Source organism: Alosa alosa, chromosome 15 (assembly GCF_017589495.1).
Source record: "Alosa alosa isolate M-15738 ecotype Scorff River chromosome 15, AALO_Geno_1.1, whole genome shotgun sequence".
Taxonomy (NCBI): Eukaryota; Metazoa; Chordata; class Actinopteri; order Clupeiformes; family Clupeidae; genus Alosa; species Alosa alosa.
In genome coordinates, this window is record NC_063203.1 from 20,272,332 (window position 1) to 20,288,080 (window position 15,749).

Here is a 15,749-nt window from a genome sequence, read left to right on the forward strand (position 1 = left end):
GCGGTTCCTCTCGTACTGAGCAGGATTACCATTGCAACAACACATCATCAGTAGGGTAAAACTAACCTGTCTCACGACGGTCTAACCCCAGCTCACGTTCCCTATTAGTGGGTGAACAATCCAACGCTTGGTGAATTCTGCGTGAGCTTGAAGTGCTGTTTCTGTGAGATGTGTTCCTGTAATGCCAGTCTGCTTGACCCCGTGTGACATGTGACTCCACAGCCATTGTGATCCAGGCGTGGTGGAGAGGAATCCTGGCCTGCAAGAAAGCCCAGCGCAGGAGGCAGGCGGCCGACACTATCCGCAAGTGGGTGCTCTTACTTTCAGTAGCAATACGTTGACTTTGGCTAGGGTGACCAGACCTCCATAGTGGCCTGTCAAAATGCATGGAAACCAGAACTGTTCCACCTTTTTATAGATAAAAACAATAGCTATTTTAATGGTATTGACCACCAAACTGGACATGTCATGGGTTTTCAAGAGTTGTCCCTGGTTTATCTCAGAATGGCAGACTTTCCCTTTTTAATTTGATTCAAAGTAACTGAAAAGGAGCAGTTTAAAGGCTAATAGGTTGCTCAGCTGCTGCAATACCAAGAGTATCATTGAAATGGCCTTGCATATATTTGGAAGAATTGAACAGGTTCCTTATTTTCCCTCTTATTTTCGTTCTGCATATTCCCATGATTTCTGGCGTGTATGACTGTCTGACTGATGGTTTCAGAAAGTGTCAGAAAGTTTTACAAGTGTCCAAGTGTCCACTTGTGATACCTGGCAAAGTTGACAGAGAAGTCATGTCCCACAATACGGTGAATTTACTAGTAGAAATTAATCATGGTAATGTATAAGGTTGCATGTATCTAAAGTGGATACTAGTTCAGGCCTTCACATTTGATGCAGTGTTGAGATGGGAACTTCCATTAACGTGGCCCAACACATTATGAGAAGAAAAGAGGATTCAGATTAAAAAGGAAGTGAAGATTATGTCTAGGGCAAGTCTTCAAACCCGTCATATTTTGTGCAGCAGAATGGGCAGTGGTGACATGTAGCTGTGACGTGGTGGAAGGTTCTGTTATTTTGAAGCATTTGTTTTCTCTGTTGACCGTCAAAGGCTTTTCTGTTGAACCAAAGGTATATTACTCATCAAACTATCCAGTCTTTCACCAAGGGCTTAATGTTGCTTTTGATTTAGCTGGAAACTGCAGCAATGTACGGCTACGCACTGTTTTGTAATCCGATTATGAGGGGCAATTCCTAGCTTCAATCCTTAAAAATAAATAGAAATGGTATAGAATATACACTAACCATTTTGCCTATGAACTGGCCATGTGTCGACTCGGGGGTTTGACTAAAGCCAACTCTTAAAAATGCCCATCCCCTTTCCACAGGTTCATCAAGGGCTTCATCTACAGACACCAGCCTAGATGCCCAGAGAATGAGTACTTCCTGGATTATGTGCGCTACTCTTTCCTAATGAAACTCCACAGGAGCCTGCCCAAGACCGTGCTGGACAAAAGCTGGCCCACTCCCCCACCTGCCCTGGCTGAGGTACCATGTGACTACATAACCCACAATCCCTTGAAACACAAACACAAGCACTGACAATGGTGTGACCAAGCTTTGGTCAACTCTCTTGTTGTTCTGTTTGTGACAGGCATCAGAGCATCTGCGCAAAATGTGCATGCAGAACATGGTGTGGAAGTACTGCAAGAGCATCAGCCCAGAATGGAAACACCAAGTGAGTTCAAAAGAAAAGAAAAGAAATATACACAGTAGATCCTCTCCCATTTTGTCCTCCAGCTGCTCACTGCTCTCTCTCTCTCTCTCTCTCTCTCTCTCTCTCTCTCTCTCTCTCTCTCTCTCTCTCTCTCTCTCTCTCTCTCTCTCTCTCTCTCTCTCTCTCTCTCTCTCCTCTATTCGTGTCTTCAATCTACAGATGGAGCAGAAAATGGTAGCAAGCGAAATCTTCAAGGACAAGAAAGACAACTACCCTCAGAGTGTCCCCAAACTCTTTGTGGGCACCAGGCTCAGTGAGTAGTTCTGCTGTCCACGTCCCCCTTAATGGTTCCACACTGAACCTTCTACATGCTGTCTTAATGGCTCTGAAGTGTCCTGAAACGATGTTCTTACACAGTGGTGTTTGTTCCTGCCTAGATGGAGAGGACATCAACCCCAAGGTGCTCCAGGCTCTTGGAAGTGAGAAGATGAAGGTGAGCTCAAGAGCAAGCTTTTCTCCTTATCAAAATACATTTGGGAGTGCATGTTAGGTTCTTAACACATATGTAAGTATTTAGTGGTGTGTGTGTGTTTGTGTGTGTGCTTGTGTGTGTTTGTGTGTGTGTGTGTCTGTGTGTGTGCCTGTATATGCCTGTGCGTTTGTGTGTGTGTGTGTGTGTGTGTGTCTGTGTATGCCTGTGTGTCTGTGTATGCCTGTGTGTGTGTTTGTGTGTGTGTGTGTCTGTGTGTGTGCCTGTATATGCCTGTGTGTTTGTGTGTGTGTGTGTGTGTGTGTGTCTGTGTATGCCTGTGTGTCGGTTTGTGTGTGTGTGGTGTGTGTGTTTGTTTGTGTCTGTGTGTGTGTGTCTGTGTGTGTGCCTGTGTGTGGGTGTGTATGTGTTGTGGGAATGGTTTGTTCTTTTTTTTTGTGTGTGTGTGTGTGTGTGTGTGTGTGTGTGTGTGAAATTAACAGTAAGCTGTTTTGTGTATACAAACAGTATGCAATTCCAGTGACCAAGTATGACAGGAAAGGATACAAAGCGCGCTCCCGGCAGCTGCTCCTCACAGCAAACTGTGTCGTCATTGTGGAGGAAGCCAAACTGAAGCAACGCGTCGACTACAACTCTCTGAAAGGTAACAACTTCTCCCAAACCTTAATCTCTGTTAGAGCCTATCAACAAGACACTACGTGTGGGTGCATACTGAAAGCATTTAGCATTTAGCTAATGCTAAAAAATGACTGTGTGATAGTGTATGATTATGTTTCCGTGTGGGTTGCCTTGAAGAGCTGTAACGTCAGGAGTGGCCGTGATGCTACTATATACTTGCTGTGTTTCAGTCAGGACCACTATGTCCAGGTAGTTAATTACTATTTGTATCGCATAATGTTTAATTTGTCGGTATGGCTCTGTTCTGGGAGCCCCCTGCCCTTTCATGTGCAAACATAGAAAGCCTAAGGCAGAGGGAGCAGCAAGATATAACCCCCATAGGGTACAGAACAGACCTGACCTGACAACAACTAGACAACAACAACTAGACATTGATAAGTCAGATGTATGAGGAGGAGATGGGGTGGAGGTGGGTTGCAAAAAGCCTTGCAAAGAAAGAGGCATGAGTAGGCAGGCTACAGCAGCTTAAAAAGGGCGCCCTGAATGATGTCCACCAATATACTGTAAGAGGGAGTAATCAGCTGAGCAGTTAGCCAAGTTGCTGGGCGTGACTCCGTGGCCTGCCTTAACTAATGCTACGCTCCATTTGTGTCCTCAGGAATCTCAGTGAGTTCCCTCAGCGATGGCGTCTTTGTTCTGCATGTGCCATGTGAGGATAACAAGCAGAAGGTGAGACCAAACCTCCTGCTCACCTGAAGGCTGAAGGAAACTATCACAACACAGAACCGATGACATAGCCCTTTTGTTCCCATCTAGTTTTGAAGTTTATTTTGGCCTTTGTTACACATATAAGCTGCAGCAATGGTTTTGAAATCTAGTGATGCAGTTAGGTTTGCTATGAAATGCATGTCACTGCACTTTTAGTCTTCATAGTTCTAAGGTGAGTGATCTCTGCTTTTCTTCTCATGTGCAGGGGGATGTGGTTCTCCAGAGTGAACACGTCATTGAGACTCTGACAAAACTGGCAATCTGTGCCGACAAAATCAACAGCATCAACATCAACCCGGGGAGGTGAGTGTTGAGCTCAGTCCACCAAGGGACCTTTCTCTGCAAAACTTTCAACACAATGAACTGTTTCATGTGCATGTTCAAGTGTCCAGTGATTCAGAGCTGTGTTTGAGGGAGTAAGTCACTCTCTCTCTCTCTCTCTCTCTCTCTCTCTCTCTCTCTCTCTCTCTCTCTCTCTCTCTCTGCAGTATAACATTCACAGGGGGTCCAGGAAAAGAAGGGATCATAGACTTCACTGCTGGCTCAGACCTGCTCATTGCCAAGGCCAAGAATGGACACTTATCTGTGGTAAGTTGGGTGTGTGGGGGCTGTCAGTCCTACTGAAAGCAAAATATACTGTACAAATAGCTACACTCATCAATCGGTGTAAAGCGATCAGGCAATCAACACCACACGTTGAGACTTCAAATGGTTTGTTTAGTATTGGATGTAAGAATTATGAATTGGTAGGACATACTGTACATTCAGAGCCAGTGTGTGGAAACAGCTTTTCAGGACACTTCAAATAATAACCACTTCTGAGTGTGATATGAGGAAGAGAAATCACATTTTTTAAAACTGTTTTGCAGACTGCTCCTCGCCTGAACTCAAGATGATGACAGTTACTAAGCACTTCCTGATTCCGCACTGGACTGCCTGTCCAGATCCACTCTTCTGTCTGCCAATCATGACTGCGGACTGCCTCGTCTGCCACATCAATCACACACCGGCTCCAATGACGGCAAACGATTCTGCTTCCAATTGTGAATCTTCAAGCGAACTAATCGATATTTATGTTTATATATATATATATATATATATATTTGGGGGATTAATACTGTTGTTTTGAATATTATAATTGTACATTTGAAGCCAAGGAATAACAATATTTACTGCATTTTCCCCGGTCCTCTCTTTATCTGTTGCTTTTTCGTTGGGGAGTGGAATCCATTGAAAAAGTGCTAGAGATAACCTCAGCTATAAGTCATTGAGATAATCAGGGTTAACTGTTAGTTTGTATCACTGCTCTCTGTTCAGGTTCATCCATTATTATCTGTCATATACTCAGCTTCTGACCCTGTATGCGACTGCTCTCAGTGCCACTCAAAGCAGTATGCATTACAAAGCCATGTCCGTCATAATGGGCCTTGTCGTTAGTTTGGATGTTGAAATGATCTCTCGTTATGTTTGGGTAGAGATGGGAGGATAAGTCTGAGGTACACATGCCGTTTTGTCTTTCTTTTACATTGCCAAATAAGTACAAAGTAAGTGAAGGGAAATTGCTCAAATTTTGTGAGTTGTGAGAGTGTGCAGGGCACAAAATGGAGAAGTATCAGGAACTGTAGGGAAGCCCACTCCATTTCAGCTCTCTGGTTGGTCACTTTTGGATTCACTCTAGGCCTACAAAGGTCTTAGACACATACATTGAGTGGTAACGCCCAGGCAAAAGAGACTTACAGAGAGGGGGAGATGGGTAGGAAATGGGGTAACTGTTGTTTTGCTTCTGTCTAATTTGTCATCCTAAACCAGTGCCTTTATCTAATGCAGACACTACCTTACTTATATTCCATGTATGACAATGTTGAGTCTGAAATGTAACATGAGTAGCATTGTTCTATATTTCATACTGTAAAAACACAGCCAGACTCAAACATGCAACTACACTTAAGGATAGATAGTCCCTCCAATACACTGGATAAATATAACTTCAAGTGTTCCAGTTGCAGGCATCTTGGTAGTATCTGTTATTTCTGTAAGAGGCAGCATCTGAGTCTTTGTCTCAACACTATAGTCCAAATGTTTTACACAAGAAAGACAGAAAGGTATTCACAAAAAATATATTGTTCAGATTGTGTATTCCTGTAAGATTGATTTTGTATATGTAGATATGAAATGCTACTAAACAAATCTTCCCACATTAGACAAAACACAGCGTTATGGTCTTGACTGTTTTGATTGATACCCGTTTTGTTCAGGCCAAGCACTTGAAAGACATGAGTGACCTAATAGTTTCTTTGTGTTGTTTTGTTTTGCCTTGCTTTGTACTGCATAATTCATAACTATTTAGATTTTTATTAAGCTTCTTTGAACCAATTATTCTCCAGTGAGGAGAAATGTGAAGGATGACTGTAATGTGGTGGCATGCTTTGGATCAAATGTAAAGTTAATTGTAGAGTAAAACAACAAGACCAAAAACACTATATATTTTTTTGTCATTTGAATACTTTGTATAAAAAAAAAGACGCAACTGATTTCTTAAAGCATAAAAAAATCATTATAATTCACATTTTGTAATTATTTTCTACTCTTTGTGTAATATAAGATTTATTTAAAGGGTTTTGAAACTCAAAACAAAATTTGCACCACATTATGTATGCAAAGGTAATGGACTTTCTGAAAATGTATTCACCCACAATTCCGTAGACTTGGTAGAACTGCATAGACTTAGACCATTCCCCCTTTAAACAACTGGAAAACTGATCCAAACAGTTTTGTGTGCCTAAGTTATACTGCCTGGGAGAGTACAACCTCTCATTGACAAGCCCTGTTCCAAGTCTACTTTTGGTAATGATCCACCAGGGTAACAACTTCTAATAACACGCCACTGCCCTGACATTAGCCAGGAAAGATGTAAGGATTTTTGTTTTGTTCTGCCCTTCTGCAAGCTTGCAAAGCTGTGGTGAGAGGCAAGTGAGAATGCAAAGGGGTCTTATGCTTTTTTAAAAATCTTTTATCTCTTTTAGAATGACACTATTGTGCCTTCCGCTACAGCTAAATATTTAATGTATTTCTACTGGTTAAAGACCAACTTTTTGTCTTTCAGCAGTTTATTTTCCTCAGACAGTTGCTTGGCATCATTGACCTAATGTTCTGAAATTGCATAATTAAACTTGTCAATCCTTTCAAATAAAATGTTATGGTCCTAATAGAAAATCACATTAATCTATTATGTATACATTGAATGAATGGGCAAAATACTCTTTAAGTATAAACTGACAAATATCAACTGTAAGTTAAAAATAAAGCACTAATAGGCATTTCAACTATTGTGTTTGAATATATTGCACTGTCAGCAAAAATACTCCCACAACCAACACTAGTGCAAAAATAACTCCACACTTACTGGAAAGAATGGAAGATAGGCATATTGCAAGGTAGGCTACTTGAGAAATGGCCTAGGCCTACTGTCAAATTAGATGCCAGATTGTATGAAAGACGTTTATGTGAGTGTCTACACCTCAATAGCAGGCTAGGCTACATCCTTGTAGTGTCTATGTCTACATCGTATGGAATGTTGCAAAGTTAGTTAGAAATCCGAAACTGAAAGTAGTAATAGTGACATGTTGTGTTGTATGGGTTCACAACTTAGTTTCTCAAACTCTACTACGAGTTTACGGAAGGAGCCTACTGGATTACCCCTGTTACGTTTGACCTCTATTATTGAGGGAATAATATGCGAGTATTTGTAGGCTTCTACAATATGAAAGCTGTATAGAAGCTAGCAGCCTATTGCCTATTGCTAATACTGGAATTGCCCAGTGAGCGTGACTGGAGGAGTTCCAGAATTGCGTCAGATGCGCCTACTTTTGAGTGAAGACAAACACCCTTTTCATAATCTTCGCTATCAAGTTGGAAGACATATCAAATCATAGCCTAAATGAAAATACTCGTCTTTTTTACCTTCGTTGTGATAAAACGCCTGGATCATTTGCATATGTGACCTCTCCAAATAGGTTAGGTATTCCGTCATTTGTTCAGGTAGGCTACATACTATCAATTTGGCATGATGACGTTAAATGCTGTTTATGTTGCTTATTTGTTCATCACTGTTACATATTCCCCAGGTTGCTATGGGGGTAGGCCTATATTTATCTCATTAAAACCTAATGCACCACGATCTACAATATTCCTTGATTCACACGCGTTGTGCTATCCACAAACACAACATTCCTGATTTGTAGGTGATTTGTACAGAATACAGGCAATATATCGTTTGTAATTTGTAAAAAATTTAATTTGTACATTTTTTTTTACATAATAGTGTATAATAGCCTGCTCCATGTAAATTGACTCAAAACTTCTAGAAACATTTACAGTGAAGACTCGGGGAATTCCCAGTGTTCAACTTGCACGCTTTGAGAAGTCTTCTGAGCAGAACTGTTGGCTATAGCCATTGAAATACAAACTAACAAGATTAGATTGTAGCCTATGAAGAAAGTCAATGTGCACATCCGTGCAGGACAGGTTTAGTAAATATAAAAAACTAATGAAAAAGATCTGCACATTAACGTTTCCTTACACGTAGGACAGCCTACCAGATGCTGCACGTGTTGCTGTCATCAGCCATTTATTTATTTATTTATTTATTTATTGATTGATTGATTGATTGATTGATTGATTGATTGATACCCTAATCATGCACAAATATGCCACTTTCTTCACACAGAGGAACATTTACAATGTTGAACATAAGCTATACAGTTGTGTTACACAGGTTGTGAATTGGCAACTGGGAATTCCCCAAAACGCCTTCATGAGCGTTTTATTGGCACTCAAGTGACTTTAGGTGTAAGGTGAGGTCTGCCATTTACAACAAAAAATACACTTTATATTCTAATTTGCATCAACAGGTGAGGGCAAAGGGTTCTGCATCTAACCTGGAAATGTGTCTAGTTTGGAGGATTTGGTAAGACATCCTATTATTATCGACAAAACACATACTTTTTTTGTAAATCAATATTTTTCCTTTTCATGCAGTTGTTACAGCACTGTTAACAGTAGAGTTGTGAAAAATGGTTAACCAGTTTGCAGTTTCTGATTTAAGCATAGCACTGACAACCTTCACTGTCTTTTTGAGCAATCCTTTGGCCAAACTAAGTTAATCAATATGCCTGTATTCATCGGTCCTTTAGTCTTGACTTGAGAGACCTGTCAGACTCAGATGGACTCAGGTAATCGGAGTTGTTCTGCACTGAGTGCTTAGATCATCCAGGATAGATAGCCTGCAGCAAATATCACCTTATGACAGGATGCCATAGACATCATAGCTGCTCAAATTTGTGGATGTTGCCAAGAAATGCTGACATTATCCATGGAACATCTTTTATTTACCCACTTATTTAACTAAATTTGCATGCCTTTGTGCTTCTGCTTCGACGACATGTTCGAATGAAGATATTTGTTTTTGCCAATATCATGTGACATTCTAAGTCTGAACGTTAGTATCCCCTCTGCCTTCACAGGTGACATTTGCATTGCATCACTGCACTGCAAATGGCTGTGGGGCCATTCAGTGAACAGGTACGGGAGAGCCGCGTGGAGCTTGTTGATGCTTGGAGCAAACATGTGACATCTCTTCTGGACCTCCTTTCCCAAGCTGGTGCTATCACTGAGGAGGATGTGAGCCTGGTAAGAGGGGGAGGGTGTTTAGGAGATCGCGATCGCATGCGGAACTTGCTGGATGTGCTGTACAGTCGAGGAGAGGATGCCTGCTGTGCTTTCTTTAAAGTCATGCCAAGGGTTCAGACCGCCTCGGGAACCAAGAACCCTAACATCTCCATCCAGCCGAACTTACAGGAGCACCTTCAAAGACACAGAGAAGTACTGGGCAAGGAGCACGGCCCCAAACACTCGGGTAACATCAAAGCTAAAGCTCCAGACAGCAGGCAGGCTAAGCCCTACACTGACATCACGCTGTCCAAGAGGCCAGGCTATGAGGTGCACCTGCAGCACCAGCATGAGGCGGCCATGGTCGGAGAGTCTTTCAGGGGTCATGCACAGGAGAGTAAAGGGCAAGGGGAGATCTGTGTGTTCAGGGAGATGTACCAGAGTCTGCTGGCAGTCCCGGGGGATGGCCTGACCCTGCTGTCAGGCGTGGCGGGTAGTGGCAAGACCACGGTGGTCCGGCGACTCGTCCACGAGTGGTCCTCACAGAAGGACAGCAAAAAGATCATCCTGTCTCTGTCCTTCCGGGAGCTGAACCTTCTCACGGAGCCAGACAGTCTGCAAGGTCTGCTGTCCATGCATTACAGTCACCTGAAGCCCGTCTTGACTGAGATCATGGGCGACAAGCTTGAGCGCGTGCTTCTCATCCTCGACGGACTCGACGAATTCTGCTTTCCGCTGGACTTCAAACGCACCCCCAAGTGTTCAGACCCGGAGCGGGCAATGCCCGTGGGCGCCATGGTGGTGAACCTACTCAAAGGCAACCTTCTCCCAGGTATCTCCATCCTCCTCACCTCCCGACCCCACGCTGTCTCCAAGGTCCCTCCGGAGCTGGTGAACGTGTTTTGCAGTGTTCTGGGCTTCACACCAGCTCAGCAGCAGGAGTACTTCAGACACAACTGCAGCTCGGTGCAGGCTGGAGCACAGGTGTGGGATTACGTGTCCACCCATAAGCCCTTGCAGCTTATGTGTCACGTCCCTGCCTTCTGCTGGATTGTGTCCACAGCCTTGTACAATGGAAGCCCTGGTCTCACCCAACCTGTCCCTGCAGCGGACAACAGTAAAAGTGTGTCCGAGGATGTGACACCCTCTGCACCATGCATCCCTACTGATCCTAGTGCTGTGTTAATAACATCCTCAGTGAAGACACTGACCATCACAGACATCTACTGCTGTTTCCTGAAGTCCATCCTGGTGTTCCATGGGGAAGGGAGGGAGGAGGATTCTCGCTGGCGCCTCCTTCAGGATGCTCCGCGCATCTTGCAGGAGAGCCGCCCAGTGCTGAGAGGCCTCGGGGTCCTGGCTTTCCAGGGGCTGGTGGAGAGACGGTTTCTCTTCGACTGCGCGGACCTGGACCGCGCTGGACTCTCCTTGGACCGCGCTGATGTCTCGCGCGGGGTCTTCCTGGTGGAGATCCTGAAAGAGGACAGCACCTCACTCACGCTGGAGAAGAACTTCTACTTCATCCACACCAGTGTGCAGGAGTTTCTGGCGGCCACGTACTTTGTGTATGAATCGCTGTCCGGCTCAGACCCATTTGCTGGGCAGCAGCCTCACACGTTCAAGCTTCCGCCAGCACTCCAGAGGCTAATGACCTCCACGTCCAAGAAGCTACTCGGGGCCAAAGGTCTTCTGAAACGACACGTCAAGAAGGCTCTTCTGTGGAGCGAGCAGAAACAGTCGGGACATATGGACTTGTTCTGCAGGTAAATTTAACAGTAGTATTCATAATAAAGACATTATATAGATATACTTAATGTCATGGTATAAAGGTATAGTTAATATTGTCCCTCTCTATCTTGTCCCTCTCTATCAAGAAGCTCTTGAAGACCCAACTTTTTCAAGGCTGCCTCATCTCCTTACACTTCTAACAACCTAACACATCTAATACGTACTTACCATGCACTGCCCTTTCTTCCCTCCTCTCCCTTCTTCTTCTACCAATTTCTCTTTCTGTACACGTTGACTAGTACCTTTAACTTCTGTCATCTAAACTACTTTACTGTGTTGATTGATGTAGTATTAATTAATAAGGTCTCCTCTGCATTGTAGCTTGAATGTTATTCCTGTTTTTGTATATTTTTGTAATAAAAGCATCTGCTAGTAGCCTGGCTAACGTCAGACCTCATCTCATTGAGATGGGGTCTGGGAACTACACGCTCATTTTCTCGTATTTGAAACGTGGTTTACGAATGCTCAGAGCAGTTTATGGGGCGCTACAAATGTCTTATCAAATGTGTCTGTACGTACTGTAGCGCATAACCTCTTCGGTGTGTCGTCATCGTCTTGCTGTCCCACCTCCGTTCTGTGATTGGTTCCTTCGTTGAGGTGAAAACGAAGTCCATAGAATCCAGGCTGCCTAGCACCGTGAATAAAACATAAAGATATAATAAGCCATAACAAGTCATACAAAGTTGTAATAAAGATATAATTAATATCAGTTATAATTCTCTATGAAATGTGTATTTTTTTCCCCCCACTGAATGTTAAATTAACTCCATGTAGGCATTGCATGGAAGTAAGTCTGCTAAATGCATTCATAATACTATAATGAACACCTTACTGACACCAGTTCTGTTCAGATAAAGTGTGTTGCACAAGGACACTTTCAGATGAATCCATGTGGAACTGCACTGAATTTGGAACACTTAAGTTACTGAACAACCTCTTAACATTCTGAAGCGCCACCAATGCTAACAAATTCATCTCAATGAATCTCTCCTGTCACTCCTCCAGGTTTGTTTCTGGCCTCATGGTTCCACGAACCCGCCTCACCTTAGATGGCCTTTTCCCCAGGACGGGATCTCTGTTCTGCTCCTCTTCACCCTCTACTCCATCCACTGCCCCTCCGTTCTACCTGTCTCTCCTTCACTCACAGCTCCAGAGCTGCAGCCTCTGCCCAGAGCGACAGGTGAATGTGTGCCACTGCCTGTACGAAGCTCAGGACTCAGGCCTGTCCCAGCGGCTGCAGAGCTGGCTGCAGGTGCTGGCGCAGATGCCCCGGTCAGAACACTCGTCTCTGGAGAAGAAGGACTGGAGCGAGCTGGCCTTCCTGCTTCAGCTTAGCCCCGACCTGGACACGCTCAAGCTGGACGCCCAGGGTCTGGACGCGGAGGGGCTACGCAGACTTTTGCCCGTGCTTCCTCTCTTCCGCACCCTCAGGTGAGATTGGCCCTGTAAGCTCCTCTGGCTCAACAATCAGCACTCTTCAAAGCTGTCCACTGGTGTGAACAAACAGAGAATGAAATTCCCTGAAAATCACGTTCCGGTTTGTTTTATCCTTTCACCCCCTTTAAAAGCCTGGGACAGAATCCCCTTGGTCCTGAGGGAGCCGCTGTGCTTTCCAAGGCGCTTAAGACTCCAGCTTGCCGTGTCGAGAGGCTGTGGTGAGTGGCTCTTAACCAAACCCACGCTGAGTGAACAGTGGCCCATTGCAGTGCTCTCTGAGGCGTGATCTCAATGTGCATTTCCTTGTGTGTTTGTTTACAGGGTAGTGAAGACTGGACTTGGTTGTGAAGGGGTCCGGATCCTGTCAGACACACTGAAGGACAACCGGACTGTTGTTGATCTCAGGTAAAATCACAAGCAAAAGCCAACAGGTAGCAGACTTTCCTTGAAAAAATCAACAGCAACAATGTTAATGTAAACTACAGTAGAAATGCTACTGACATTGCCAGTATATTTTGTGTAGAAGAGTTGTTCTGCAATAGCTGTTCATACATTCGGGGCAGCCGTGGCCTACTGGTTAGCACTTCGGACCTGTAACCGGAGGGTTGCCGGTTCGAACCCTGACCAGTAGGCACGGCTGAAGTAACCCCTCACTGCTCCCCGAGCGCCGCTGTTGATGCAGGCAGCTCACTGCGCCGGGATTAGTGTGTGCTTCACCTCACTGTGTGTACACTGTGTGCTGTGTGTGTTTCACTAATTCACTGATTGGGATAAATGCAGAGACCAAATTTCCCTCACGGGATCAAAAGAGTATATATACTTATACTTATACATTGTAAGTGTAATCTGACCTAGCAAACAAAACTACACAGTGAATAACCTGGAGCTATTGGAGTCATAGTGTGTGTATAAGATGTTATAGAAATGTTCTTCACACAATACCTTTCTTCTTCACACAATACCTTTATTATCTAAATATGTTGCTTTAAAGAACAACAACAAAAATTGCTGAAGCATTTTAAAAAGTAATGTCTGATGTCTTTGTAGAATGGCCATCAATGACATTTCTGATGGAGGAGCAGGACATCTTGCTGATTTACTGAAGACAAATTGTGCTTTGAAAGATATAAGGTAAGGGAAAGACAAGATATCTTTTGTTAATAAAGTTGTAGACAGAAGCACAAATTGCTCCTACAGTTGTGCACGACACATTTAATGAAGAATCTTTATCTACATGGACCTCAACTTACAGTCAAGTCAAGTCAAGTCGCTTTATTTGTATAGCACATTTAAAAACATTAGAGTTGACCCAAAGTGCTTCACAGTTGATGAGGTTGGACTGTCAGGATGTTGTAGTGCTTCAGCCAGTTCGTCCAGAATGGCAGATATAGAAGTGAATTTTGTCAAACAATTTCCTCCTTCTCCAATCTCCATACTGAGACATTATGGGGTGTCTATACAGTCTACCCTGTATTGTACTGTGTATACCTTAGTGCTGTGCATACTGTATGTGTGGGAGGCTGATTTTTTCATAAGGCTCTGTTTACTTTTTTATCTTTAGACTTCGTGACAACCAGATAACAGACAAAGGGGCTGAACTTCTGATGGATGCCCTGACAGAGAACTCAACTCTTCAGTATTTATGGTGAGTGCTGCACATCATGACGATACAACAAGTAATCATTCATTTTAAATGCTACCATTTGTTTAATTTGGTGGTTTTCATTTCACTACAGGCTCTTTGACAACAAGTTCACTAAGGATGGTGTCAAGAAGCTCATAGAATTCTCTAAGACGAGAACCAATCTTGAAATCAAAGTGTGTGTCTAAACGGCAAGAATGTAAATGTTTTGAAGATGAGGAATGAATAGGTATACATATATCATTGTATACTTTGGTGGGCGATTCAATGAATGAAGATCTAGTTACATTCAGACCGTATATATAAGTACATTAAATGACTATGTATTGATGAAGGTTAATGTTCATCTCAAGGGTTACTAGCACACAAGTGCCTCATTAAAACATAAAGAGACGTTGTACTCCCCAGATTTTGAATATTGCTGTATTATATCAGTTTTGTTATCTTTTGTCATTGTAAATATTTTATTTAAGTAATTTTTACAATTCCATGTATACACATTGTTACGGGCATATTTCAGGTGAACAGTCTATGTGTACTTTATTAGACGGTCTACTGGATTTGCTTCCGCTAAAGAGATCCTATCTAGAGTATTTAAACTTTAAATACCCCAGCACTGCCCTCTGTTGGTCACTGTAGCAAACAAGAATTGTGGACTAATGATGAACTTTGGAGGATTTTTGTCCATCACCAGGCCTCAACACTGGGTAGATAAGAATATAGTTCTGAATGTCTTAAGGTTGTGATTGCCGTAAACTCAATGTGGCATTGTTCCAAATGTCATGTCCAAGTGCTGTGAGATGATACATCTGCTGTTTGCTGACGTCTGCTGGCAGTGGTCCCAAAGGTCAAGATTATTTTATTCAAAGTTGACACGTGCTCTCCGTCAAGTCCACAAACATCCAAGTGTTTATCTTTGTACTTTGTAATTATCTTAAGGTTCAAATTACTTGCATTGTGATAAGATAGGTAAACCTTGGTCTTGTGAATAATAAGGTCAGTAGACTTAATGTTATCTGTGCATCATCATCATAACGTATTTTATGACTTATATGTAATGTCTTCGAGAGGGTAGAGAAGAGCCGCACAATCTGGCTCCATATCGATGCTTTTATTAAACGATAATGTTTCGGCCTGGGGCCTTCTTCAGATCGTGAAAGGACCCAGGCCGAAACGTTATCGTTTAATAAAAGCATTGGTATCATTGGTGCAGCACTTCTCTACCCACTCTAAGTAATTTGCCAATGACCAGCAGCTCACCAACAGTTCTGTGTGTGCGCTACATTTGCCTTAAATTATATGCAATGATGCAATGTCTACCATTGTGTCTGTACTCCTCAGGGATATGCAGTTAGCAGTATTTTGTACATGTACATACTTGCCATAGAAATTATTGTTTTTAAATAAAAAATAAGGATACAAAAATGCATTATTCTCAAAAATAGTATTTGTATCAAAAATGTTTGGGGCTGTTTTAATGTAGTCATGTGATAACCAGTATTTATAATAAATGGATGGATGGCAATGAACTGAATGCTTATTGATAAGATCCTCCGTTTGACAAAGACATTCTCATGCAATTAAATAACTAATTAAAATATAGCTGCAAGCAGCAATGTGGGGGC

General features: G+C 42.9%; 2 protein-coding genes across 5 annotated transcripts in view; both read left to right on the plus strand.

Moving 5' to 3' along the window:
• myo1cb (myosin Ic, paralog b) overlaps positions 1-6,156 on the plus strand; it is a 46,155-nt gene extending 39,999 nt beyond the window's left edge. For all 4 annotated transcript variants that reach the window (XM_048265579.1, XM_048265581.1, XM_048265580.1 and 1 more), the window contains 10 exons: positions 223-307; positions 1,386-1,545; positions 1,652-1,735; positions 1,934-2,027; positions 2,152-2,207; positions 2,712-2,847; positions 3,481-3,551; positions 3,796-3,893; positions 4,079-4,178; positions 4,460-6,156. In XM_048265579.1, the coding sequence (XP_048121536.1) occupies positions 223-307; positions 1,386-1,545; positions 1,652-1,735; positions 1,934-2,027; positions 2,152-2,207; positions 2,712-2,847; positions 3,481-3,551; positions 3,796-3,893; positions 4,079-4,178; positions 4,460-4,486 (911 nt within the window). In that variant the 3' untranslated portion in view covers positions 4,487-6,156. The remainder of the gene's footprint in view (positions 1-222; positions 308-1,385; positions 1,546-1,651; positions 1,736-1,933; positions 2,028-2,151; positions 2,208-2,711; positions 2,848-3,480; positions 3,552-3,795; positions 3,894-4,078; positions 4,179-4,459) is intronic.
• Positions 6,157-7,496: 1,340 nt separating this feature from the next.
• On the plus strand, positions 7,497-15,613 carry si:dkey-118k5.3 (NLR family CARD domain-containing protein 3). The gene is made up of 9 exons (XM_048264884.1): positions 7,497-7,628; positions 8,501-8,556; positions 9,113-11,020; positions 12,051-12,476; positions 12,614-12,700; positions 12,804-12,887; positions 13,530-13,613; positions 14,044-14,127; positions 14,219-15,613. Exons 3-9 carry the CDS (start codon positions 9,144-9,146, stop codon positions 14,310-14,312), a joined length of 2,736 nt encoding a protein of 911 aa, XP_048120841.1. The 5' UTR covers positions 7,497-7,628; positions 8,501-8,556; positions 9,113-9,143; the 3' UTR covers positions 14,313-15,613.
• Positions 15,614-15,749: the final 136 nt, after the last annotated feature.

Excerpts from the sequence above, each read along its gene's own strand:
- si:dkey-118k5.3 (XM_048264884.1), top strand. The coding sequence starts at position 9,144 with ATGGCTGTGGGGCCATTCAGTGAACAGGTACGGGAGAGCCGCGTGGAG. Across the intron at positions 12,477-12,613 it reads CCTCTCTTCCGCACCCTCAG|CCTGGGACAGAATCCCCTTG; the intron begins GTGAGATTGGCC and ends CCCCTTTAAAAG. Across the intron at positions 12,888-13,529 it reads CGGACTGTTGTTGATCTCAG|AATGGCCATCAATGACATTT; the intron begins GTAAAATCACAA and ends ATGTCTTTGTAG.